The sequence below is a fragment of the Orcinus orca genome, chromosome 11 (genome assembly GCF_937001465.1).
Source record: "Orcinus orca chromosome 11, mOrcOrc1.1, whole genome shotgun sequence".
NCBI classification, from domain to species: Eukaryota; Metazoa; Chordata; class Mammalia; order Artiodactyla; family Delphinidae; genus Orcinus; species Orcinus orca.
Window position 1 is genome coordinate 97,233,905 of NC_064569.1, and position 27,125 is coordinate 97,261,029.

Here is a 27,125-nt window from a genome sequence, read left to right on the forward strand (position 1 = left end):
TGACTCAGTGTTTTGAAAGTTCCCTTTGGCTGCTGGGTGGTGCATGCCCGTAGCAGACAGGGGAGGACACTGGGACTCCAGGAGAGGCAGGAGGGCTGGGAGTGGACCTGGAGGTGGCCAAGGGGGCAGAGAGCAGACAACGTGGGCAAGTGTTTATCGCCAAGTATTTGTTAAGCGAACGAAAAAGGAAAAGAAAATCCTTGTGCTGTGGTCACTTCAACCAAAATATCCAACCAGCTTCATCTTCTGAAGAGCTCATAATAATCACCCCTGGACGTGTACAGCAGGCTTCAAACGGCTTCTGGCTCCCGATCCAGACATTTTCAGAAACAGGTTGCTCTTCCCGCAAAGACTCGAGATTGAATATTTAAAACAAAAAAAATGTTTGGACTCTGGGTTCATGTCACTTCTGGCTGTGTCTGCTCAGAAGCACGTTGGTGTTGAGGAATTTTGGTTGCATGTAGTCGCAGCGGCCAGGGTGACTGATAAACACGTGGTCGCCCAGAGAGAGGGAGACCAACGCTCAGATAAAAATCTAGAGGAAGAGCGCGGTGGATTCAAAAGATTAACTTGCTCTATTCTTCACCAAAAAGAATTTCTCACGAAGCCAAGCTGTGTTTCAGGGGCTAAAAGAGAGAAAGTTAACTTCTAATAACGATGAAACATCTAGAATTCTAAGTGGTAGTCAAGCGACTTTGGCCAGCCATAATTACGGTATTTTCATGTTAATATATAAACCCCCTGAAAGGTGTGCTTAAGTGCTAATTATCTATTTACAACAGAATGGCTTTGGAAATGAAATGAGACCCCCTGTTGTGTGCGTGTGTGTGTGTGTGTGTGTGTGTGTGTGTGTGTAGGTATTTCAAACATGTTTTGCAGTGTTTTTCTTTTTTTTTTAAGACCATCATCCTAAAAATCTCTGCCTTAAGTTAAAAAAAATTTCTTTTTAATGTTTAAATAAGGTAGAAGGGCATTTCTCTGAAAGATCTGGGCTCTTTGAAAGTTCTTCCTTGGTTTTATTTTGTGCGTTTTGTTGTTCGTTTGGGCTTTTTGCTTGCTAATTTATACCCCACCTTGTGTCAAAGGATTTGAGACGGTTTATAAAAACAATAAGAATAGTAAAATGGTGGAGTGTTGACGATAAATTAAAAGCCAGTGTTAAGAAAAAGAAATCAGAGCAGCTCAGAGGGAGCGCCTAGAATATCAACACCTGGGGCTCATGTGGACTCTGTGGGCTGGAAATTAGAGCCTGAGCTTCCTGGGGGCCAAGGTGAAAAAGATAGATGCATTTGGCAAATGGCTGTGATTATGGGAGGAGGAAATGTACCAGCCCCTCTGAATGGTCCATCCCCTGTGGACGTTTGATGTCCATTTCACTCAGCTGTGAGTCCCTTGGGGATCAGACCTGTGCCCTGGTCGTTTCTGTGTAGGAGGACCTCGGTAAAGATGTTTGTACTTGAGTAATAACAATGAATATTTGTTTAGTCTTTCCCAGTCTATAAAACATCTCTGTCGTTCATTTTGTGCTTTCTGTCTCCCTCCTCTGCTTTCTTTTGGATTGATTGAAGTTTCTTTTTTTCCCCTCTACTGGTTTGGAAATTCTACATTCCTTTTCGATTTGTTTAGTGGTTACTCATAATATTTTAATATGCATATCCAACTTAGCCTAAAATTAATCAACACTGCCACTCTTGCCCGAAGGTCCCTGGAATGCACCCACCCCGCCCCTCCTCCCACCATCTTATGTATCTTTGCTGTCTGGTGTCTCCCTTCTCACTTGTTTTGACCCTATCCCATAGTAGTCATGATCATTATTGTGTGTTTTCCCATTTGCACCTGCTTCTTTACTCAATGGGTGTTTGCTGACCCCTTTTTACGTGCAGGGCCTGATTCTGGGCACCGAGGATGTAGCAGTGAACACACAGAAGACAGGCCATGGATAAGCAGAGCTTTGATATGTTGGGGGATCAGGGATAAGAGGACAGGGCATGACATCACCCGCCGATGAGGTGACATTTGAGCAGAGACTGGAATGGAGGGAGCCAGCCACGCAAATGTCTGGGGGTGGCCATTCTGGATAGAGGCAGCAGCTCTTAGTCAGGAGCGTTGGTGGCGCATTTGAAGACCGGCAAGGAGGCACGTGGCTGGAGTTCCATGGAGGGCCTGAGGGGCAAGTGGGAGAAACAGAGGCTGCGTGGGGACCAAGTAGGGTAGGTGGGGTTGCTTCATGTAGGAAGTGGCACTTGACAGGGTCCTTGGCATTTAGATAGTGTTTGGACGAGTGGACGGTGGGGTGCAGGCCTTCCAGCTCGAAGGGGCAGGCTAACCAAGGGTCTGAGGCTGGAGGTGCTGCTGCCATTACAGTTCATTCATTCATTCGACACACATTTACTGAGCACATACCTAGTTCTAGACTCTGCTAGGTGCCGAGGATACAGTGGGTAGCAAAACAACCAAGACTCCTACTCAAGAGAAATATAAACAAGAAAAGGCCATGACATGGTGGAGACAGAACTGGGTGAAGTGGTAGCCTGTGGTCAGGTTAGACACTCACCTGCCTCCCAGGTGTGAGACGGAGGGCAGGTGACTCCCCTGCCCTGCATCTCTGGTTCCTCATCCGTCCAGTGGAGGATGTTGATGACTTCCTCCCAGGCTGGTGATTGTGCAGGTGAGAGATGAAGTGTTAAAAACAACTTGTGCTCTGAGGCTTTTTCACTCGTCAGCGTCAGCGCTGGGGCAAGGCTGTGGAACCATCAGAGGAAATTGTTGGTTGAAAGAGAAGTAGCTGGCTGGCCATTCACGAATTGGGGGAAGCAAGATTCTCTTGCTGGTATGCTTCTTTTCTTTCTTTCTTTCTTTTTTTTCTACAAACATGGAGAGATGTGTTTGGACATGAAGTCAGCCTGTGGGTTTTTTTAAATGTCATTTTCATGTTGGACTTCATTCCAAAACAGGAATAGTCAACAAGTCAGAAAATCCTGGCCAGCACAGAATTGAAATATTCTGTCCCCGTGTGCACACAAACTTCTGAAATGTCTGAGGGATTCCATTTTCCTGTCCACACCACCTTCCCCTGCCTGCCTTCTGCACCTGGACTCAGCGCAGCCTTTGTCAGAAGTTCTGTTACTAGTTCGGTTTGGAGACTGTGACCCCCACTAAGAGAGGGTGTGGAAAGTGCCCCGTCATCCTTGTCATTGTTACAGAGCTACGCCTTCTCATAGGGTGTCTCCCTACCTGCTCTCTCCCCGGCAGCCCTTCTCAGACTTCAGGTGCATGAGGTTTCCCTAGAGAGGGTGGGGGGGAATCTTGTTAAAGCGCAGATCTCAGTGCAGCAGGCCTGGGGTGGCTGGAGCATCTGCATTTCTCGCCAGCTCCCAGCTGATGAGTAGCAAGGCCCTAGACCTGAGCTGTCCACTACTGCGGCCACCTGCCTCTTGTGGGTTTTGAGCACTTGAAATGGGGCTAGTGTGACTGAGAAACTGACTTATGTGTTTCATTTCATGGCAGTTAGTTTGAAATTAAATAGCCACAGGGGGTTAATGGCTACTGTAGGGGCAAGACAACCCCTTGAGGTCTCTGCTGTTCCTGTCTCTATGGGAGAAGGAACCAAGCTTAGGCGAAGAGCTTGCCCAAGATTGCACAGTAAATTAAAGCGGAATCGAAGCCTGTGCTCTTCTAAAATGTTTCAATTATTTCTTTTAATGCCTAAGGTGACCTGTTTCATGTGGGAGCTTCCCCTTGTATATTCAGAAAATCCCAACCCTTGCTGTTAACAGATTCCTCCTTACCAAGTCTGTTCTGATATTTATGGGCAGGAGTAACACTTTATAACATCAGGACCAACTAAATAAAGTCTTGTTTAAGTTGTTGATGGGACCTTACATTTCTTACGTGAAAAACACATTTTGCTGCAAAGCCTTGTATCCAAGTCGCGGGAGGGCTGAACAACGACGATTGTTTTCTGGATGACACTTCACAGTGTAAAAGTGCTTTCATGCTGTTTGCTCACTTCTCCCTTGAAGCAAACAGCCTGGGTCCTGAGTAATGCCATCCCCACTTTACAGATTAGGAGACTGAGACCCGGTGCAGGAATGTGGTTTCCCGGAGGTCACCCAGTTCCTGGCTCTCAGGGGTCACCTTTCCAGAGAGGCCCTCCTGATGGCCCTACATTGATCTGCTTCTCTACCCCAGTGTGCCCTGTCCTGCTCACCTGGCTTCATTTTTCCATATCTGTTATCCTCACCTGACCTGGTACTTAATTCTTTGTTCCTTTATTGCCAATATCCCACGAAGGTCCACTTCTGGAAGGCAGGGATCTTGTCCATCTCAGGCATGTTGCGTCTTCAGCACCACGGACAGCACCAGCCCAGTAGGCGCTCCCTATTACCATTTATTATTTATAAATTAAATTCCTGAAGTGACAGAGGAGCCGGTGGAAAGGATGTAGGCTTTGGAGCGGGTGGGACTGCCTCCCCAGCCCTACCTGGCCACATGCCTGCTGCGCAACCTTGAGAAAGTCGTTACTGTCTTGGGCCTCAGTGTATCCATCTACAGTGTGGGGCTGACACACCTTCTTTGTAGGCTATTGTGAGGATTGAATAAGACACTGCAGTTGGGATCCTGTTCAAGCGTGTGGGTCTGGATACACCCCTCGGGTTTGGATTGTGGCTCCGTTCTTCCAAGCCACATGGCTTTCGGCATGTTATGTCCTCTCCCTTAGCCTCAGTTTTCTCATCTGTAAAAGGGGGCCGATATTGGGAGGGTTCAGTGAGGCAGGGGCTGATCTGGGCTCACCATAGGACCTGGTGTGAGATAAACACATGATAATAAATGCCTCTGCTGTTTATGTTGTGGCTATTTTATGAATGCATCTAAAGGGCCCAGCCAAAAGTAGATGCCCAGTTGATGGGAGCTTTCATTACTATTATTAACATCATGCACGGATGCCTTCCTCTTAAAAAAATATTTATTTGGCTGCGCCGGGTCTTAGTTGTGGCACAGGGATTTTCTTTGTCGCGTGAAGGGTCTTCATTGAGGCATGCGGGATCTAGTTCCCTGACCAGGGATGGAACCTGGGTCCCCTGCATTGGGAGCTCAGAGTCTTAACCACTGGACCCCCAGGGAAGTCCATGGATGCCTTCCTTTTTAAAAATCAGATATTTAAAAGTTAGGATTTAGTTCTTTGAAATTTGTTTTAAAGAAAATCAGGGTTTTTTTTTTTTTTAAGTGTATAGGTTTGTGTCTTTGATTTCTCTTAAGAAGAAGAATGTCACACCTTTCCGAGCGTGCACGATGCAAATGAAGATCTGAGAGCTCTCAGAAGGCCGTTTGGAGCTAATTCTGGGCTGCTTTGACAGCCAGGACCCTGAAGGGGAAACGTGGAGCTGACAAAGCGGGGCTTTCTCTGGTAGCATCCCAACCTCTCAAAATAGTCACTTTCCAGACTAACGTTTGTCCTATTTGTGTTTGAAAGTTTTTTGTTCATCGATCCAACCGTATCCCCTCTCCCCTTAATGCTCTTTTTTGGTTTTCTGCTGTGTCCGGGGGAAGTCCAGATCTTCTCCGGGCAGTGGAGACCCCTCCTGGTGTGACCCCATCTGTCCCTCGCAGGCCTGTCCCCACTTGCAGCCCCGTCTGCCCTGGGCTTCTAAGCAATTGCTGAATACCTAGCAGGTGATTCTCCCACCTGCATGCCTTTGCCGGTGTGGGGTTCTCTTCCCGGGCTGCCCTTCCCAGCCTCGTCTGCCTGGAGAGCTGCTATTTCTATGGTGCTCCCTCTTATCCACCTTTCAGAGCTCCTCCCTCACTCCTGGTCAGGGAAAGGAAAACTCGCTACTGTTTACGGTTCCCTATGACTTGGTACCACCCGCATTACAGATCCCAGATTTCCTGCGTGTATCTTTTCCACACTAGACAACGGGAGAAGGGGCTGGGTCGGGACCTCTCTGTCCCCAGCTCCCAGCACAGGGTCCGGCACTTATTAGGGCCAAGGAGAATGACTGTAGAATGAAGGAAACGTCAACAGAGGTGGCAAGATGATTTTACTTTCATGTATCTTAATCTCCAAAATGTTTATTTAGCTTTATAACACTTGGTTTCACTAAGAAGTATTTAAAAAATAGGAACCTTTTGCCTTAATCATTTTCAAATACTTATTTCAGTTGCTACTGCAAAGAATATTGTTTTGGGCCAATTTTTTTCCCCTTTAAAAGGGTTGTCTGTAGGTGTCACAAGGCACCAGAGGAACCTTTTGGAAAAAGGTAACACGAAGGCCAGGTATCTGTCCCCGTAGTCATGTCTTTCATCCAAGGCTGTCAAACCCCAGGTGAAATCCATGCTGGGAATTTTCTGGAAGGATGGAAGCAGGTATAGGCTTCCTGGCGTGGAGCTCCTCAATTAGGACTTTTTGATAAAGGGGGAAGGGTGAGGGGGCCAAGACTCTAGATGGCCACTCAGTCCCTCTCCACCTGTAAACCTTGATGACTTCTAAAGTTCTAGAATGGTTTGCTTTTAGAATGATTGGCTTCCAGGGCTCTAAGGTTCTAGGATTTTAGGAGTTCCAAGAACCTATGGTTCTACCTGCTCACAATTCTAGTGTCTGGAATTCAAGGCCCTTGGTTCTCTTCTTTTAAGATTATTTTAAAATTTAAATCGTGGTTAAATATACATAACATTTACCATTTTAACCTTTTTCAAGTGTGCAGCTCCGTGGCTTGAAGCACATTCACATTGCTGTGCAACCATCGCCCCATCCGTCTCCTGAACATCTTCCCAAACTGCAACGCCGTACCCATTAATACTGACTCCTCCCCAGCCCCTGGCACTCACCATTCCACTTCCTGTCTCTGTGCATTTGACTACAGGGACCTCGTATAAGTGGAATCACACAGTATTTGTTCCTTTGTGACTGGCTCATTTCACTGAGCAGAATGTCCTCAAGGTTCGTCCATGTTGTTGCGTGGGTCAAAATTTCCTTCCTATTTAAGGCTGAATTATATTCCATTGTGTGGCTCTGCCGCATCGTACTTATCCGTTTATCTGTTAATGGACACCTGAGTGGCCCCCACCTTTGGGCTGTTGCGAATATGGGGATACAAGTGCCTGTTTGTGTCCCTGCTTCCAGTTCTTCAGGGCATATACCCAGAAATGGAACTGCTGGATCATATGCTAGTTCTGTTTCTAATTTTTTGAGAAACTTCCATACTCTTTTCCACAGCGGCTGTTCCGTTTTATATTCCTACCAACAGTGTCCAAGGGCTGTCATTTCTCCACAACTTTACCGGCGCTTGCGGTTTTCTGTTTTTCTGATAGGAACCATCCTGATGGATGTGAGGTTGTTATCTCACAGCTTGATTTGCAGTTCCCTAATGATCAGTGACGTGGAACATCTTTTCATGTGCTTATTGGCCATTTTGGAGAAATCTCAATGCAAGTCCTCTGCCCATTTTTGAATTGGATTGTTTGGGGGTTTTTGTTGTTGAGTTTTAGGAGCTCTCTGTATATTCTGGGTATTAACGTCTTACCAGAAATATGATTTGCAATTCTTTTCCCAGTCTTTGGGTTGCCTTTTCACTCTGCTGATGGTGTCTTTGATGTACAGAAGTTTTAAATTTTGATATATTTTTCTTTTGTTGCCTGCACTTTTGGTGTCATATCCAAGAAATCATTGCCAAATCCAATGTCATGGAGCTTCCCCCCTATGGTTTCTTTTAAGAGTATTATAATTTTAGCTCTTAACTTTAGATCTTTGTTCCGTTTTGAGTTCATTTTTGTGTATGATGTTAAGGGGCCAGCTTCATTCTTTGGCATTGGATGTCCAGTTTTCCCAGCACCATTTGTTGAAAGACTGTTCTTTTCCCTCTTAGCCCCTTTGTCGAAAATCATTTGACCATATATGTTTATTTCTGGGCTTTCTCTTCTATTGCATTGATCTATATGTCTGTATTTATGCCAGTACCATACTGTTTTAATTACTGTAGCTTTGTAGTCAGTTTTGAAATCCAACTTTGTTTTTCTTTTTCAAGATTATTTTGGCTACTCAGGGACTCTTGAGATTTCATATGAATTTTAGGATGGATTTTCTGTTTCTGAAAGAAACATCATTGAGATTTTTGTAGGAATTCCATTGAATCTGTAGATTGTTTTGGATAGTATTGACATCTTAACTATATGAAGTCTTCCAGTCCCTGAGCACAGGACTTCTTTCCACTTATTGGTGTCTTCTTTAGTCTCTTTCAGCAGATATTTTGGAGTTTTCAGTGTACAAATATTTCACCTCCTTGGTTAAATTTATTCCTAAGTATTTTATTCTTTTTTTTAAAAAAATAAATTTATTTATTTATTTTTGGCTGCACTGCGTCTTCGTTGCTGCATGCGGGCTTTCTCTAGTTGTGGTGAGCGGGGGCTACTCTTCATTGCAGTGTGTGGGCTTCCCATTGTGGTGGCTTCTCTTGTTGCAGAGCACGGGCTCTAGATGCGCGGGCTTCAGTAGTTGTGGCACACGGGCTCAAGAGTTGTGGCTCGCGGGCTCTAGAGCACAGGCTGAGTAGTTGTGGCGCACGGGCTTAGTTGCTGTGCGGCATGTGGGATCTTCCCGGACCAGGGCTTGAACCCGTGTCCCCTGCATTGGCAGGTGAATTCTTAACCACTGCGCCACCAGGGAAGTCCTATTTTATTCTTTTTGATGCTATTGCAAATAGGATTGTTGTCTTAATATCCTTTTCAGATTGTTTATTGTTAGTGTATAGAAATGCAGCTGCTTGTCTTGCCGTTGTTTTTGTATCCTGCACCTCTGCTGAATTCGTTTAACTTGTTCTGACATCTGTATTGCTTTTCAAGATGGTCTGTAAAGGCTTGTTTTTGAAGCCACAAGATAGCTCCAAAATGTTATGTCATTTAAAATAAAATCGTCGAGAGCTCCTCATAACAGGGGAGATTTTATAAGGACTCAAGTATATGGTACCATTTTTTTCTTTTTTTTTCCTGAGGAATATTTCTTTGGCATATGTAATGTCTTGGTGGTGTGACAGAAATGGAGAGATTGAGGCTTCAGCTACAGATGGAATCCCACTTCTCTGCTTACCCATTTTGTAGTTATTTAAACTCACTGAGTCCCAATTTCTTCATCTGCCAATCTACTGCCCATTTTGTGGGGCTGTTGTGAGAGTTAGAAGTAAGGCAGGAGGGAGCCTGTCTCAGACTCTCAGCAGGTGACACCTGTGATGTTATTAGTGGCTGTCTGACCTACCAGGGTTAGGAGATGCTTGGCCAGGTCACCTGCCTTTGCACCTGGTTGCTGGAGTCATCCCAGCCCTTAGACCCTCAGAATCAGATTGTTAAGATGTCAGTACCATGCAATACAGTCTACAGATTCAATCGTGACCCAGTTTGATTTGGTTCTAGATTTTGAGCAGCGGGTAGAACCAGTGAGAGGTCAGGCTGCCCTGGGCAGAGGTAGGAGGCAGGCGAGGAGTGCCTGGCCTCCAATGCCGTCTTTTAATTTCATCACAATTTTATTTGCATTAAGGTAATACATGTGCAGAATGAGTCACAACAGCTACAAGGCTTATGGTAAAGCCAGCAGCCTCCTCCCCAGGTCCCCTCCCCAGTCCTGATTCCTATTCCCCGTGCAAATCTGGTAGCTACTGATTTATCACCACGATGTCTCTGAGTAACAACCTTATATTGCTGTTTTTTATTTTTCAGTTTTAGAGATTACTTTTTAATGTCTTACTATGAAAAATGAAAATTTAGAGACTTAGTCTCTCTACCCATATATACACATCTCCTCTCTTACCCTTTTGCTGTAGTCCCATCACAGTTTTTGGTTAAATATTCATTGCATAACCTATTGTTTTTCCTAAAGTAGTAAATTGTTTTGTTTGCTTGTGTTTCCTTGTACCCATTGTGGTTCATCCCTGTCTCCTGTAGGGTTTGAAGTGCCCCTCAGCAATGTGCTGGGCTGGGCCAGGCCATCTGATGGCCCATTTTTCTTATACTTCCTGAGCCTCCAACCCCTGCCTGGATTAGCTGCCTTCCAGGCCTGTGTACACTCGTCATCCTGGATCCCCCTTCACCATTTCCCTTCGCCTTCCTTTTCTCTTAGAGCTCCTGGTTCCAGGATCCCATGGCTTCCTTTTTCTTGGTTTACTCCCTCATTCTGGTGGAACACACCCTTCAGTAGCTTTCTGAGAAAGAATGTGCTGGAGATAAATGTTTGGCAAAATTGTATGTCAGGAAAAGTCTTTATTTTGTCCTCAGTCTTAATTGGTAGTTTGGGTGTAGAATTCTGGGTAGCAGATCGTTTTCCCTCAAAATTTGGAAGGCATTGCTCTGTTTTCTTTTAGTTTCCTGTGTCACTCTTGAAGATTCTGCTATCGTTTGGATATCTCACCCTTTGTACATGACTGTTTTGTTTCTGGGCAGTGTGCCTCAGATGTGGGTGTTTTTTCATTCATTATTGTGGGCACTCAGGTAACCCTTTTAGTGGAGCAAATATTGTCCTTTAATCCTGGGACATTCTCTCATACTCTTTTTTTTTTTTTTTCCTCAAAATTTCCCTCCCCTCTATTTTTTCTGACTTCTTTTTCATAGTATCCAAATGTGGGACCTCTGGTTTTGATTCTCTGATTTTTGTCTCTTTCCTTGCCTGGTACTCACTTTATTGTCATTTTGTTTCAGTCTCTGGGAGATTTCCTCAATTCCATCTTCTACTCTTTAACCAAAATTTTAAAATTCTGCCACGTTTTAATTTCTTTTGTTAAGAGCATCCTGCTAGAATTTCACGGGTGTAATATCTTCTGTTATCTCACCAATGGTGTAATTATATGTTATTTTTCCCCCCCGCATCAGCCCCTTTTCCTCCAATTTCCTTTCTTCTTGTTTTGGCCTCTGCCTCCATTTTCAGCTTGGAGGCTTTTCTGCGAGGTCTGACGATCCTGTGTGTTGTGTTTAAGAACTAGACGTTTGAAAGCTGTTGATAAGCTGTGTGTATACGTGTGTGTGTGGGGGGGTGGAGGTTGTACTGTGATGGGGTCCTGGCCATCTCTCTGGGGAGCCCCTGGTATCACTATCCGTAGGTTTTTTCTCCTGGACTTATCTTTCTCCCCAGAAATGAGTTCCCCAGTTTCCAAGCCTGGCTTCCAGAACCTGAGAGCTCACTGGGGACGGGGCCTGGGGTCTGCACAGTCTCTATGTTTATTCTTTCACTTTATCCTACTGTTGTTCAGCCTCCGACCTCACTGCCCATCCTCCCTCAAGCCTTGTGGTCCCTAAATGGGGCTCTGTGGAGCTGTTATTTTCCCTTGAGAGTAAATACCCTCTCTTCTGCGGAGATTGGTGGGTGAAGGGCGTGGTGACAGGTGTGATGGGGGAGGGGCCCTAGGCGTACCTGCTCCCATGGGTTCTAGGTCAGACCGTGCACTGAGCCTGGGTCCCTGAACCGCCTGGGGCTCTGGCCACAGCTCGCTTTGCTTCTTGTGGAGGGTCATACCTTTTTATTCCTTTACTGTTGATTCCACAGGATGTCAGCAACAAGCAGGCACACGTGGGCATTCACAATGCCCTGCCCTGTGTGAGCCCTTTCTGTCCTGCTGTTTGGCCCTATTAGCACCTGCCTTGGGAAGCCCCCCCCGCAACCCCGGCACCTCCTGGAGGGTTTTAGAAAGCTGAAAGGGCTCTCTAAGGGTCAGGACCTCCTCATGGGATAGATGGGGAAACTGAGGCCTGAGCAGGGGTAGGCCTCACCCGGGTCCGGTGATGTGGTAGCAGAGCCGAGGCTGAACCCAGGCCTCCCTGCCTCCAGGGAGGCTCTTACTGGAGCCTCCGGGTGTCAGCCCCACACCTGGGCCTTGTGCCCACCTTGACGTCTGTTGAGGGAGTGAAAGCCACGACAGTTTGGGGGCAGCCACCCGACAGGCCGGTCAGCATCTTAACAATGATCCTTCTGGAACATTCCGTAGTGGACTGCTCGGGGACCTTTGGTGAGTCATTGACCTCACCATCTGATCCTCATCCTCTGTCCTACGAGGATGGTAATACATCTTGGATTCAGTGAGCGTGTATGAGCACTTCCCCCCATAGCCAGCCCTGTGCTGGGCGCAGGAGAGGAAGCAGGCTGGTCCCAGCCTGGGAGGACGCCCGGCTGGTGGGGGAAGCAGACGAGGCAGCGACAGCGAGAGCTCAGGCTGGGCGGAGCTGGGAGCCCCGAGTGCTTGGTGAAAAAGGATGCTCATGGCAGGCAGCCTGGAGGAAGTGGCACTTGGGCCCATTGAGGGGAGAATCAGTTGGAGTTGGCTCAGAAAGAAGGGCAGGAAGAGGGTCCTAGGTGGGTGGGACAGCGTGAGCAAAGAGGCCTCAAGCAGCTCAGAGGGGTGCACGGTGTGTCCTGCTGCGGAAAGGAGAGGTCAGGGCACCACCGGGGCCTGGCCTGGAGGGGGCGCCGTAGCCTTGAGTTCTGAATGCGTGTTACATCCCTGGTCACCAGCTTGGCCCCTTGTGAGGGCCCTGGGCAGCCTTTCATGAAGTGTTTGGGCATGTGTGTTCTGGGGAGGTTCCCACAAAATCTTTCTGGCTACAGGAGGCCTAGTTTGGGGGAGGGAGAACCCAGAAACCTTTCAGCTGTCCCCTTCAGCCTCAAGTCCTGTGTGCTCTGCGGTAGCAATTGAAACAGGCATTTAAATTGATGATTAGGACTGAATGTTCCTGTTTTTAAAACATTTCCCAGGAAAAACAAACGTTTGAAAGTTAAACATTTTTGGCTGTTAGGATGAAACAGAAGAAAAATCGCATTTGCCTTTAAATACGGGCACCGGTGTTGGGCTGTGACTCCAGTGCCTTCCCCGTGGGACCCGAGGGGGCCGGCCTGCAGCTCGGCGGGTGGAGGGTCTGCCCTCCCAGGACTGTCTGTCCTACAGTGGGGGGAGTGTCTCGACACCAGGTTGAGGCAGGCGATTTGGACTCCAGCGCTGCTGTGTGTGACCCCAGGCAAGTGACCTGACTTTCTTAGGCCTCTTTCCTCATCTCCATCTTCCCAGCTAACATTTCTGGATTTCATAGCAGAGCATGGCGTTTACTCCTCCTAACATCCCTCAAGACAGCGATAACAGCTACCACCCAGGTTGTATAAATCATGCCTTTGGTTTTCTGAATCCTGATGGCTTGGCATCTTGGAGGCCGGCTGACCCCGAGGGACTACCCCCCCAGAGTTAACCCCTTGTAGAGATAGTAAAGGACTCAGCTCTGAGCACACCTTTCACAAGCAAACCAACTCATCCAGACTCCACACCCCACCCCCAGCCACGTCCTGCATGGGGCTATCGCACACACTGCCCTGATCAATCAATCGCCCCAGGGCCTGGGAGCAGACAACGAGGGTCAGCCCTGCGCCCCAAGCCCACCCGCGTTATTCACTAGCCCATCCTCTGCCCGCTTGCCCTGCTTCCTCACGGCAGTCATTTCCGTGTCTGCAAGTCTTAGCACACCTGATTAAAACAAACCTCTGTGTAAGTACAATACAGGGGCTTTATGTGTCTTCCCTAGTTTGATTTTTCCAAGAACTCTGTGCAGAACCCTAAACGTTCCGCCTTTATAGATGAGGATGCTCAGACTCAGAGAAGTGAGGGTTTCCACTCCAGGCCGAGTAGCCAGGAGGAGGCAGAGATGGGGTCCAGCCTTGCTTTCTAAGGGTGTCTAGAAGCGTTGCCTCGAAATTGCTTATCACAGTGCCTGGCGCACAGGGCAGCACAAACCAGCGTCTGGGGGACACAGCCCGTGCAGTGTGCTCCCATCTCTCAGCCCTGCCCTCGGCCCAGGCACCTGTCTTCAGCCTCTCCCGCCCGCTCGGGCTGCACGCAGATTCCCCTGTTGCGTCGCCGGCCCGTGTCGTCTGTGTGTGCATGGCGACGGCACACGTGTGCCCGAGCCCCCTGCAGCCCCGGCGGCAGCTTGAAGCCGAGTCTCCATTGCAGAGTTACTCTAGATCGAGCGCCATCCCGAGAAGTCTGGTCACGTGAATCTCCCAGACATGGGCAAGTGTTTAAACACGGAACTGTCAAAGACGCGCTAAAAATGCAATCAGAGATCGTTATGCCGTCTCTTTATTCCATTCCCCTCTGCTGTGTTCTGCGAGACGGGGATGGGCGGGAGGAACCATAAGTGGGCATTTGTCTGATTGCCGCTGCGTTCAGAGAACAGTAAAACTCTGCCGGGCCCCATACGCCGCCCCGGGAGGGGCGCAGATTACGGAGAAGCTCGCACATATATCACGTTGAATTTAACAGATTATGCAGTTTGGAGGTAGCACTTTCTGTTCAATGGGATGGGTAAGCGTTAGCGATAAAGAATTGTAACCTTTTGGAGGGAGATTAATCTTGGAAGTGCAAGTAGCAGAGCTCTCGTCTGCATCCCCCTTTGAGCTCCGAACCCCACGCATACTCGCTGCCGTGTGGAATCTACGTGTGGGTGCATATCTATTTGGCCATAGACGGCAAATGAAAAGTTAACATAGTGTGATCATCTTCCAATTCTCTGCTGATGAATACCTAATGGTCCTTTTACCACCAACAAATCCATGGCTAGCAAATGCCAGGATTTCAAGTGAGCTGGCTGAGAAGAAATGAAGCATTTGGGGAAGATGAGCTGGACGTTATCACGCAGAATACAAATGCATAACAATGCCCACCAGCTCTGAAAAGCGGGGAGGAGGGCTGGTTTCCACGAGGACTTGCTGGGAGACCCGAGGCTGGGAGATCACATCCCAGCAAGGCGCACCTGGCCCAGGAGCCAAGCAGACCCTCAGGTCTCTGTGCCACTCTTCCCGAATGTCCCGTCTTTCCAGTCCCCAGCTCAGCCTGCATGTCCGACCAGAGGCTGGCTGGTGTGACCACTGTTCTGCGTTCCTGAGGTGGGAGGCTGGGGTTCGAGTGCTGGTTCGCTGTTGTCTTGCTGTGTGACCTCAGGCAAGCCCCTTTCCCTCTCTGAGCTCCAGCTTCCTCCTCTGTCCAGTGAGGGGTGTGGATTGGAAGCTGTGTGTCACTTCCGGTACAGACCTCAGGGCTAAGCTTTGTTCGGTGCCTTGTCCAGCTTCTGGAACACAGCCTGTGCTCAGACAGAGCTTGTGGGCAGCTGACCAGGGCCGGGGGGGTTAAAACAGGGCCCAGCTTCAGGAAAGAAAATGAGTTTCTGGCTTGCTGGGCTTTTGGGATAGGCTGACCGGATTCTTTGCTTCTGTTGGGCTGAGGGAGGTGGGTGTGAGAAGGCATTGGGCCCATTTGTCCCCTCTCGGAGCCTCCCCAAGCGGGCACAGCCCCAGACACCTGCTGGAGAACAGCCGGGGTTCAGGCACTATTGGCACCTTGTCAGGGCAGGTGCTCCCATCTGGGCACCGGGGTGGTCCCCCTGTATAGTAGCCCTCTTCTCTGCTGCCAGGAAGGACAGCCGCAAGAAGGGGCAGAGGGAACAACATTAATTTCCTGTGGGCAGGCATGGGGAGGAAGAGTTTGTTTTCATCTCATCTTTTTCCCCACAAAGGCCCTGCAAGTCAAATGGTCATCGAGGGCCCCCAAACACTCCCTCATTCACTACTCAGATACAGGAGGGGGAAGAGGAAGCTAAGCCAGAAAGCCTCTGATGATTGGTCGTTGGGCATTTTATCCACAATCAGGTTGGTAAGAGCTGCAGGCTGATGTGAGCACCTAATGCAGCTTTAGGTTGTAGCAACAGAGGTAGCAGCCCCAGAACAGAGGAGGGGACTTTTCCACCTGCCTCTGTGATCGTTAAGCTGTACCAGAGCCTTGGTTCTGGCTCTCCCACCCCCATCTACAAGAGAGCAGGTCCAGTGGGAGAAGATTCAGAGAGAGCCAGTCAGGATTATGGGTGAGGAAGGTGGGTCTGGATAGCAAGCCCTGCCAGGACAGTTGGAAGAAAAATTTGGAGGAAAGGGAGGGATCCAGGTAGACAGAAATCAGCTGGTATAAAGGAGACAGAGCTATCCCAAGATGGATTGATTGATTTATAACTGCATCCATCTATCTCCTTCCATCTATTCATCTATCCATAATCCATCCTTCTTTGCCCATCCATCCATCTATCCATCCACTCATGCATCCATCCATCTATCCATCCACCCGTCCATCCATCCGTCATCCATCCAATGATCTGTCTGCCCTCTGAGAGGCAGTGTAGCCTGATGGTACCAGTTCAGGATGAGTTTGATGAGGTCAAGCCACAAAAACTGTCAGTGTCCATTACCCTCTGTGCTTGTTCATCACTTTATTATTGGTTTGTGTAACCTCTCTGAGCCTCCATTTTCCCAGGTGTAAAATGGGGATAATAATACTTGAGTGTCTTTGAAGGTTACACACAGCTGGCGAGTTGCCAAGTCCAGGTGACCATGCAGACAGAGATGTGTTTGCGGCTGGACGTCCAGCTCAGCAGGCCCTGGTGCTGGCAGGTCTCTGTGTTCACAAATGGATGAGCCCCCTGCCTCCAAGCCGTGTGGCACCCGTCTCCTGGGGAGAAACCAGACAATATTTGAGCGTGTCACGCCAGCATGTTATGGCTGCTGCCCCCCACCTGGCTTTATGTCCGGGAGCTGGTTCTTCCCCGGGAGGGAAGAAGCCTCAGTTACCTCCTCTGATCCGAGGTGGGAGGAACAGGAGACAGCCCACAGCCTCCTGCCCACTCCTCAGTCCCTGGTAGTCAGGAGCTGCAGAAATAAATGAAACTGTATGGTTGGAGTAATTTGCTAGTTTGCTTAAGTAACACCCCCAGTCAGAGACATGACATCAATACATTAGTGCGACTCGGGCTGCCCCAGCCGGGGCGGCGCGCCGAGTGGGGTGGGTGGATGCCGTGAAGTGGAAACGCACGACCTGGTGCTGGAAGGCAGTCATGGTGGCCACGGCTCCGGCCGCAACTGCAGCGTGGCGAGGGGCTGGCCTGGTGGCCTTGAACGAACCTGAGCTGCTGCCCCAGAGGTGTGGAGTCAGCTGGACCAGCACCTAGCATTGCTTCTGCCGCTCACCTGCTGCGGGACCTGGGCAGGTTCCTGACCTGGGACCCTCGTTCCCCAGCTTCGAGGCGGAGGTGACAGAGCCCACCTCGGGAGGGCCCAGCCTTTCTACCAAGGGTGTCTGGCCCAACAGTCAGGTCCCGGAAATGGCAGGCTTCTCTGGGCTGTCCTCCACGACCCTTCTCCAGATGCTCAGGCCCAGGCAACCTCTCCCCTCCCCGCCGGCAGCCTGAGCCTCACTGGAGAGAGGGGGCTCTGCACCGTGTCACCCGGGGTGCTGGCGGGGGCTTCGCTTTCCAGACTTCTGCTGGGGCCTGCTTGGGATGGAGATGGTGAAGCCAACACGTCTCCTCTCTGCTCCTGATTCTTTCCTGTGAGGAGAGCAAGAGGACGTCTCGGCATCCCTGGGCCAGGCTGGGATGACAGATAGGAGGATGAGTGAGGCGGGGAGGCAGAGGGGCCTTGGGGAGCTCATCCCCACGGCCTGGTTGGCAGCTCGGAGGGGCAGGGGCCAGGTCTGGTCCCTTTCGTCTCCAGGGGCTGTGGCCGGGGCCAGAGTCCCCAACGCTGCCCGGAGTGGGCAGTACCTTAAAATGAGTGAAGTGGGCTGGGAGTGAGTAGTAGGGGCAGGTGGGGAGTGGGCAAACTGCCCTCTGCTTCCTGTCTAAGGGAAGCACAGGCACTCAGCACTTGCCTAGGCCAGGACGGTGAGATTTTAAAATTGATTGATTGATTTTTAGAAAACAGAAAGAATGACATTTTATTGGAATTTCTCTAATTTTTAATGTTGGCAGCAAATGCAAATTATAAAAGCCAAAAACATATGCCAAACAAAATACGTCTGTGGGCAGGGCTGGCCTGCTGGCTTCTAGTTTGCAAACTCTGGCCCAGGGAAGCTGACTTTTTCTGAACATCAAAAGGCTTTGTGTGTTTCCATTCACTGTCTTGTGTAATCCTAGAACGGTCTTGCGAGGTAGGCGTTATTATCCCTGTTTCACAGGTGAGGAAACGGAGGCCCGGGGAGGTCAAGTCACATAGCCGGTTAGTGGCAGAACTGGGTCTGGGACCCAGCTGTCAGCCCCTGGAGCCCATGCCTGTCATCGGACAGCCTCCCAGAGTTGACAAACACCAAAGAAGAGAGAACGCTATTTTCTCAAACCTGTAAAGAAGTCTGGGTGGCCGGTGAGGCAGTGATGAACAGATTATGCTTTTCTGCTTGTTTTGTGAAAAACTTCTCTCTCCGTGCTGGGGTCCCCACCTCCTCTGTGGCCAGGCTCGGAGGCGAGCGACCACCCAACAGCCCTTTGCCACGGCCATAGAGCCTGGGGCCAGGCAGAATGGGCAGGCCCCAACTGCAGGGCTGGGAGGGGGGCGGGCTGGAGAAGTTTATAACCGGGTTCGTTGCAATTAGAATATGATAATAGTTGTAGTTATGGTACCTGGAACTTCATTGTGTGACACAGGCGTAAAACTCACCCTGTCCCTTCCTGGAGCTTCCACAGTGCTGGGCACACGGGGTTCTTCCTGGAGCCTCATGGGGAGCTGAGTCTGATCCCACGTCTGTCGCAGCTGACCTGGTGTTGTGGGCCCCGGTTCCCAGTAAGGCAGGAATTTGGAGAAGAGGCGTTTCTGGAGTTGGGTTTCTGCTAGAAGGCTCACACGGCAGAGGAGGTCGAGTTTCAGGTCATGGTCAAGAGTGAGAAAGCTCTGCTGTCCCTGGACTGTGTTACCCCTGGGTGGGACCAGCCACAGGGAAGGGGCTTGGCGGAGCTGGGGGCCACACGAGGCCCTTGGCCCCCAGAAAGGGGCGGTTACCAGGCACACTCACGTTGATCAGAGGGGAAACTGAGGCCCAGAGAGGTTCAAGTGACCTGCTCGGATGAGAGGTGACAGAACCCAGGTCCGCTGGCTCCAAAGCCGGACACTTTGCCCTGTGTGTGCTCCTGTGGGAGTCATGGTCACTGGGAACGGAGAAGACGCCTCCTGAGGTGTGGACCTCTGTTAGCCCAGGGCGGTCCTCTGGGCAGGTTCCCTTTCACATCACCCTGGGACCCCCGATGGGAGGCCGGAGCCAGAGGTGTGGCCACGGCTCTCGGTGGTCAGGATGGGGCCCTCGCCCTGGCCTTGTCGAGGGCGCTTTCCCGGGCTTTCCCCGAGTAGGTGGAAAGTCTGGGGTCACACAGGACTGCCTGGCTCAGAATCCAGCTCTGCCGCCTCCTGGCCACGTGGCCTCCAGCACATCACCCCGCAGCTTCCGGAGCCTCAGTTTCCGCGTCTGCACGATGGACGCGATGAAGGCCTGGCTCCGTGCCTGACGTGTAGTAGGGCTTATACGTGCACGGGGTCGTGCTAACTAGCCACTCACTGCTGAAGAATTCGGACAAAAGAAGCGACTTTCTTGCTGAAACAGACGCAGAGTAAAGTTTGGTGTCTTTTGTCGCAGCTCCTTCAGAAACCAGAGCTCAGGTGGTTTAGAAGTTCCATGCAGTGGCCGCAGTTACTTGTCTGTGAAATGGCTATGGAATGTCACCATTCTCCTGCCTGGACACCCCGTCTCCCCAAGGCCCCGTGCTGGGCTGGCACCTTCACACGCCCCTTGGTGTTTGCTTGACCCACCAGGGCACGCCCTTGGGGAGGGCGCAAGAAAAAGGCTTGGGCCTCGGGGTTCACCTTCAGAATTCATTTTTTTATCCTAATCAGGTACCATCATGACTCTTTCTCCAGGCCCGGAGAGCCTAGCAGCTGAGGCTGGTGGGAGGTCAGGAGTCCCGGGCCTGAGCCTGGGGTCGGGCTGGCTGCCAGCGGGTGTTGGGGAGCCGGGGCGAGTGGCGGCCAGTTTACTGAGGCCGAGGGGCTGTGGTAGCCTTGGGCGGCTGTGCTGGAACCCAGCCCATGGCCAGATCACCCGGGACGCAGTGCACACACCTGCCTAGGGCATCTGTGACGTAAGGCCCCAGAGAAAGCAAGGGGAAGAAGCACGGCGTCGAGGAACCGCGTGGAATTTGCAGAGCGCACAGCTGGAAGGACCCTAGTGTTGGCTCAGTGTATGTTATACACGGACGGTTTTGTTTTGTTCCCACTTAGACCGTGTTTTGACTTTGAATTCCATGGCAGTAGGGGTGGGGATGGGCAGTGTAATCTTTCCCAAGCGTAGGGTCTCCAAAGGGTTGACCTGGGCTCTGCAAAGAACTTGCAATCCCTGTTAATGTGGAAACTAACAAGTCAGACCCCCAGGGGGTGGGGGCCTGAGACATTGAGGCTGGCGAGGCAGGCCTGGGGGTCCAGGGCAGGGTCTCCTTCCGGTGGAAAAGGGGCCCGGACAGAAGAAACGGAGGTGGGGGAGTCCTGAGGATGAGGCCGGGTCCACTGCAGCTCAGAGGCCCTGCAGGAAACAGTCCAGCCCCGTCCCGCTGGTCTGGGGGGCAGGCGGCCTGTCAGCCAGCAGCAGCGGGGGCAGGGAGGCCACAGGGATGGTGATCAGAAGGCACCCGTCGGCAGCGAGGGTCAGCTCTGCCAGGGGGTCCAGGGGCTCTTGCCCGCCCCCTACCCCCGGCACTGTGGCCTCCGGAAGCCAACAGCGGGGCACCGTGTGTCTGTGTGTGTCGGCTCTGCAGGCAGCCTGCCCTACGAGTACAAGATCGTGATCGCAGGCAACCACGAGCTGACCTTCGACCAGGAGTTCATGGCCGACCTCATCAAGCAGGACTTCTACTACTTCCCGTCCGTGTCGAAGCTGAAGCCGGAGAACTACGAGAACGTGCAGTCGCTGCTGACCAACTGCATCTACCTGCAGGACTCGGAGGTCACCGTGCGGGGCTTCCGCATCTACGGCTCCCCGTGGTGAGTGTGCCTGGTGGGCGCCGTTCCGACCGCTGGCGACCGTGAAGCCGTGCTGGGGTGGGGGGATGGAGGAGGTGAGGCTGAGTGCATGGAGGGAAGAGGGGCTGGGAGAGGCCGCAGAGAGACCCGGGGCCAGCTCTCCCCTCATGCTGTGTGACCCTAGGCAGGTCGCTGACACTCTCTGAGCCTTGGTTTCCCCATATCTTGCGAATAATTGTATATGCTATACTGTCTCACGTATAGACACGTACTATTAGTATCCCCATTTTCCAGGTGAGGAAACTGAGGCACAGAGAGGGTAAGGGCCTGGCTGAAGGTCACACAGGTAGGAATGGGCAGAGCTGAGATTAAACCCAGGCAGTTTGGTTCCAGAATCCTTGCTTTTAATCATTATTCCACATGCTAGGAATGTCCCTGTTGTCTGTCCCTCTGACACACACAGACGATGCACAGGTGGGGGGGTGATGATTGATTAGCCAGGTTAGGAGAGGCCGTCGGAATTTCCCTGGAAGACCAAAGGCCTGCTTTACTGTATTGGGGACGGCAGCTGTTTAAATCACAAGTATACATCAAACCTTTGTTCCCTGCTGGGGACACAGAGCAATCAGACCTCATCCCTAGGCTCACCTGGCTAAGTGGGGATCAAGGTGAGAACAGGTCGTGACGGGTCTGCGTGGTGGTCGGTGTGTCCATAGCAACCCCCGTGATGATGGTGATGATGGTGATTAAGATTGTGATGATGGTGATGGTGGCAGCAGAACGTTCCTGAACGGTTACAGTAAGCTGGGCCCTGGGCTTAAATCCCCATAAGGATTGTCTCTACTCCTTGCTCAGCCTTGTGAGGACTGATATATCGTCCCCGTCCTGTAGTTGGATAGACCACCTGGCCCTTAGAGGCCCAGCTGGCAATGGCCACAGGGTGCCAAGTGCTGGCAGGGTGAGGAGGACACCCTACACAGGAAGGAGAGACCTCACGTGCTTGAAAGAGTGGTTTGATTCCGGAAGGCTCCCTGGAGGGGGTGGGGTGACCTGAGCCACAAGGGAAGAGAAGGGCATTCACAGGCGTGGAGGGGTAACAGGGCCTGAGGCTGCACCATCACCCAGAGCAGCACACGTAGGGAGGCTGACGGGCGATCTGGGGGGACCCGGGGCCTGTCCGGGTGCAGGGACTTCAGGGAGAGCAGCTGCTGACACAGTGTGGCTGGGGAGCCCTGGGGCGGCCCTGGCTGATACCACATGGTGACCACCTGCTGCCTAGAGGCTGTGAGGGGTTTAGGACATGGTCCCATCCTCCCAAGGCCTCCTCATGGGGCAGAGGGGAGATCCTGGGCTGTCCTGCCTTCCTTGAGCCCCAGGAGATGCCTGCTGTCATCTCCCTGGTCCTCGCTGTGTACAGGGTCTCCACAAACCCTCCCGGCGGCCTGTGAGGTCCTGACGAGGACTGGGGTGGGGGGCCCTCAGGGATGTGATGAGCTCGGGGCCAAGGCCAGGAGAGGGGAGCAGATGGCCGAGTCTGTCTGGCAGGCCGTGAGAGCCCAGACCTGGAGGGGAGGGCTGTTAGGCAAAAAAACAGAAGGGGGTCATTGTCAAAGGAGGAACCAGTGTGAGCAAAGGCGTGATGGTGAGCTGAGCACGATGGGAGGGGTGGGGCGGCGGGAGATGAGGCTAGAGGGTCAGGAGGGTCAGGTGCCAGACCGGGGAATCTGGACTGGATCTCTTTGCCCAGTGGTTTCCAACACCCTGTCTCCCCTGCACACCCACATACATACCCACACACACCCACATACCCACACACACCCACACCCATACACACAACATTTTGTTTAAAGTTAGATTGCTTAGAAGTTAACAGCAGGGCTTTGGAACCAAACTGCCTGGGCTCAGCTCTTGGCCTCACCTCTTATGGGCTGTGTGACCCTGGGCGAGTCACTTAACCTCTCGGTGCCTCCGTTTCCTCCTCTGCACAATGGGAGTGATGGGGCACCTCCTGCAGGGGGTGGGTGCAAAGATGTCAGGAGGGTTCAGCTGAGCCCAGTGGCTGCACCAGGCTTTCCGCGAATGGAGACATCATTCTTGTTATTTGCTACGTGGAGCCCCTTTCCATCACAGCCTTGCCCGGGACCCAGACGTGGGATGGAGGACAGCAGGGGGTGGGAGCCGGCAGGTGTCACTCAGTGTCCTTCCCACCCCACCCAGAGCAGCTCTGTGCAGCCCCACAGCTGGGCCCCGAAGAACCCCTTTGACAGCCAGCTCCCCAGGCTCCTGGCCGGGATGTCAGGCCAGCCCTGTGGTCCCCTATGCCAGCTGCAGGCCAAGAGCTGCTGCTGCTGAGGCCTGAGTGAGGCCGCTGTCAGCCTTGCTGGAGTCCAGCTGCTCTGTGCTCGAGCTGCCTGTGGTCTCTGCTTTGACTTCTGTGGCTCCAGCACGGGCAGTTCTGGACCTTTTGGTTGCAGGCCCCCCGGGGCCTGAGTGAGAGGAGTGCCTATCTTCTCCTTGACCCTTACCTTCGTCCCAGCTGGACGCACACCCCCGACCCCATGCCGTGGCGGGCCCAGCACCACCAGGCTGCTACACAGAGAAGGGACCCCAGGAGGGCTTGGTGAGATCCAGGAGGGCTCCCTGTTGGAGGGGGTATTTGAAGGAGGTGTGGGGTTTCCATAGGCGGAAGAGGCAAGGGAGGAGCCATATTTCGGAGCCCCTGTGATGTGCCGGACCCTGCCGCACTCTTCTTGGGCTGTTGGTTCGCGGCCCTTAACGCCGAGAGCTAGACGGCACCTCGTCTGCATTCTGAGGTGCAGGCTGTGAGCTGGCATTCCGTGCAGCAACCCTGGGTTCCTTTAGGCCCCGTCTGGGGCTGGGAGCAGGTGGTGTCATGTGCTGGGGAAGTTTCACTAAATTTCCCCGTGTGTGAGCCAGTTGCCTGCACCTGCTTCCATGCCACCATGGCACTAATCCTGAGTTCCTTCTGCCACCTTCCCCCCTGGGACCTGCATGCCTGGGAGGGTGGGCCCCTGCCACCAGGCCCCCGGAATCTCAGCAACTGTAGCGGCTAGGAGGTTGGGTGGTAAGGGAAGGGTTGTTCAGATTGGGGTAACACCACCTCTTAGCTGTGTGACTCTGGGCAAGTGCCTAGCCTTTTCTGGTCCCTCTATACAGGGAAATGGTACTGCCAACCCTATAGGGGGGTTGTGAGGGCTGCGTGGGCCCATCCAGATGAAGGCCAGGCCCAGAGTGTGGCCTTGGAGGTTGGTTGTGGTTATTATTACTGGGAAGCCGCTGGGGTGGAGACCAGGACAGAGAGAGCTCTGTTCCCGCTGATACCTCAACAGCCCCTAGGGTAGGACCAGGCCTGCAATCCCCTCCTTTTACAGGAGGGTAAGTAGAGGCCCCGGTGAGGTCGTGGATTGCCCAGGGCCACACAGTGGGTGGTTCTCCGGACTCTCAGTCTGATCCAAGATGGACGCCCTGTTATGAGCGCCTACTGTGCGCCAGGCGTGGAGCAACGTGCCCTTCATGTGTCCCTTGGTCCTCTGAATAGCCTCAGGGTGCACATCGGCCCTGTTGGCCCATTGAGACCTGGGGATCAAAATGATGTTCTCATGGCCTCCCATGGGTTGGTTAATTCATTGATCAAGCATTTGTCCCATGGCCACTCCGGGGACGTGCCACGGGCCAGACAGACGCAGCTCCTGTCTTTGCGGGGTCTTTACCCTCGTGGGGGACACGTCAGCCACCAATTCCTTGGTTCAACGAGAGCCACGGAGGAGCAGCTCTGGGAGCTGGGGTCGGGGAAGTCTCCCCACAGGAGAGCCAGAGATACAAGCAGCTCTGGGAGCTGGGAAGGGTGTTCCAGGCCGAGGAAACAGTCCCGGCAAGGCGCAGGAGGCGCAGAGGGCTGTGGATGTGCTGGGGGCGGAGTGTGGCTTCCAGGGTCTCCGTGAGAGAGCGGAGGCCAGAGGCTGGGTCATCAGGCCGGGCTGGCGGCTGCCACGGTGGGTGGTGGCCTCACCCTGGTCTCCCAGCGCTCAGTGAGTCTCAGCTCCTGTAGCCCTGCGTCCTCAGCCCGTGGGGACCTGGTACATCACACCCAAGGCCTGGAAGGGGCACAGTGCTCGTGTGTGCAGAGCTGACTTTCAGTCACGCTTGTGCCCTGGACCCAGACACACCAGGGACGTCCCCACCGCCCTGACTCTCACTTCACATCTGACCTCGTCAAGTCACGTCTCTCTGAGCCTCTGTCTTCCATCTGGGCAAGGGGGCACCAGGGTCCTCTCTGTGGTGTCGTCAGGTGAAGCCACGCTGGGGAAGTGGCACTTATCAGTCCCCAGGAAGGTATTCCTGGCCAAAGAACCTCGTGGCCTGGCTGCCAACTCTGCCTGGCTCGGGAGGTCCCCACTGTCTGTCGAGGTTTAGGCTGGGCGAGCTCAGCCCCCGGCGCCTGGGCGTATGGCAGCTTGTTAGGACGGGATGGACAGCAAAGCTGGTAGCGATTATTATTAAATTCAGATGTTCAGGGTTTTCGTTTTCTTTTTCCCGTGCCCTTAACATATTGACTAACACGTGGAATATAGGCGACTTTCGCAGCATCGTAACACCAGCAGGCGGGGATCAGGGATCAGATAAACCAGTAGCCGTAAGTAACCTAATATCAGTGGTACCTGGGGCATGTGGGCAAAGCTGACCCGCGCTGGGGGCAGACCTGTTCTGTGTCGTCCTACAAGGCAGAGCGGGGACACAGAAGGCAGGTTCTCAGCAGTGTGGGAAGACAGTCCCACAGGCAGGAGCCCAGAGGAGAGGCAGTGGGGCCTTACTGAGTGGTGAGCTGCCCGTTACAAGGGGCATGCAAGCAGAGATACACTGTGGCTGGGCCTGGTGTCCTCCCGGCTCCTCCCCCATGCAGAGGGCCACTGTTTCTCTGCCTGAGGCTGATGACCCCCTGTAAGCAGAGGGATGCATGGGCCTGGGGAGCCGCTGGGGTGGAGACCAGGGCTCTCAGAGAAGCCCTTTTGGCGCTAGACTGGGGACGAGGTTGGCCTTGATATTGAGGACTCACCAAAGCAAGCTCGGAGGAGGAAGCAGACAGCAAACTCACGGTCGCCATGTTACCTAAGTGTTACCGCCAGGGGATGCTCTGCTTGGGAGACTGGTGGGTCAGATTTGAATGGTTCCACTTCTTGTGAGACACACACTCGGAGGCACACAGTGGCCGCCAGGTGCCTGGCCCCCTGCAGGGCTCTGGAGTCCCAAGAATGGGTCCGGCCTGGCTGTGTCCCCCGTGACAGGGCACCATCACCAATCCCATTTTGCAGGATGGTCAGAGGCAGAGAGAGAATAATTTTGTAATGTGAATATGTCCTATGCAATATTTTAAATGTACGTACACTAAAAGAATTGTGCTGTTTGTCTGAGGTTCAAATTTAACGGGGCATGTTGTGTTTCGTCTGGCCACCCGTATCCTGAGACAGTTGGGCTCTGCCTGTTTTTCGAACTTTATAAAAATGGACTCATGTGTTGTTCCAGGACTGCTTTTTTTCACTCGATATTATATATGTTTAAGATTCTTCCATGTCGTCATGTGCAGTTGTGATTGGTTCTCTTCTCAGTGCTGTGTAGGATTTCATCGTATGAATATATCACGATTTATTTATCCGTTCTAACCAGTTCCCACCACCCTTGCTTTGGGCCCGTTATAAATAATATTGCTATGAACATTCCACACGTCTCTTAGTGCACATAGAGATTCAGTCCTGAATGTGCGTGCATGTGGACACACACACACACACACACACACACACACACACACACACCCAGGGACGGAGTGGTCAGGTCATACACTGTACAGCTCTTTGGCAGGGGTGAAGCCAGTTTTTCCCCTGTCAGCAGTGCCCTGCCTCACCTCCTTGCCGGGACTTGGTATTGTGGGCCTTGCAGATCGTACCCATCTGGTGGCTGTGCTGATATTTCAAGGTGGTTTTCATTTGCATTCCCTTGATGACCCGCGAGCTTGAGAATCTTGGCCACTTGTGAAGGGCTCAGGTCTTTTGCCCATTTAAAAGATGATTGGGTTGTCTGCCCTTTCCGTATTGGTTAGTAGAGATTCCTTATGTATTCTGAACGCAAGCCCTTCATCACATGTAACGTGTAACGTGGCTTTTCCTCCCCTGTGACCGGCCTCTTCCCTCTCTTCAGGGTGCCTTCAGCTGACTCAAAGTTCGTAATTTTGGTGTAGTCAGATGCGTCACTGTTTTTCTTTGCAGTAAGTGCTTTTTGTGTC

The 27,125-nt window shown here is 52.1% G+C and overlaps 1 protein-coding gene across 2 annotated transcripts in view; it reads left to right on the top strand.

Moving 5' to 3' along the window:
- The window catches only part of MPPED1 (metallophosphoesterase domain containing 1), a 76,949-nt gene that overhangs the window by 30,142 nt on the left and 19,682 nt on the right, over positions 1-27,125 (top strand). For both annotated transcript variants that reach the window (XM_049694564.1, XM_004279569.3), the window contains exon 4: positions 20,626-20,851. In XM_049694564.1, the coding sequence (XP_049550521.1) occupies positions 20,626-20,851 (226 nt within the window). The remainder of the gene's footprint in view (positions 1-20,625; positions 20,852-27,125) is intronic.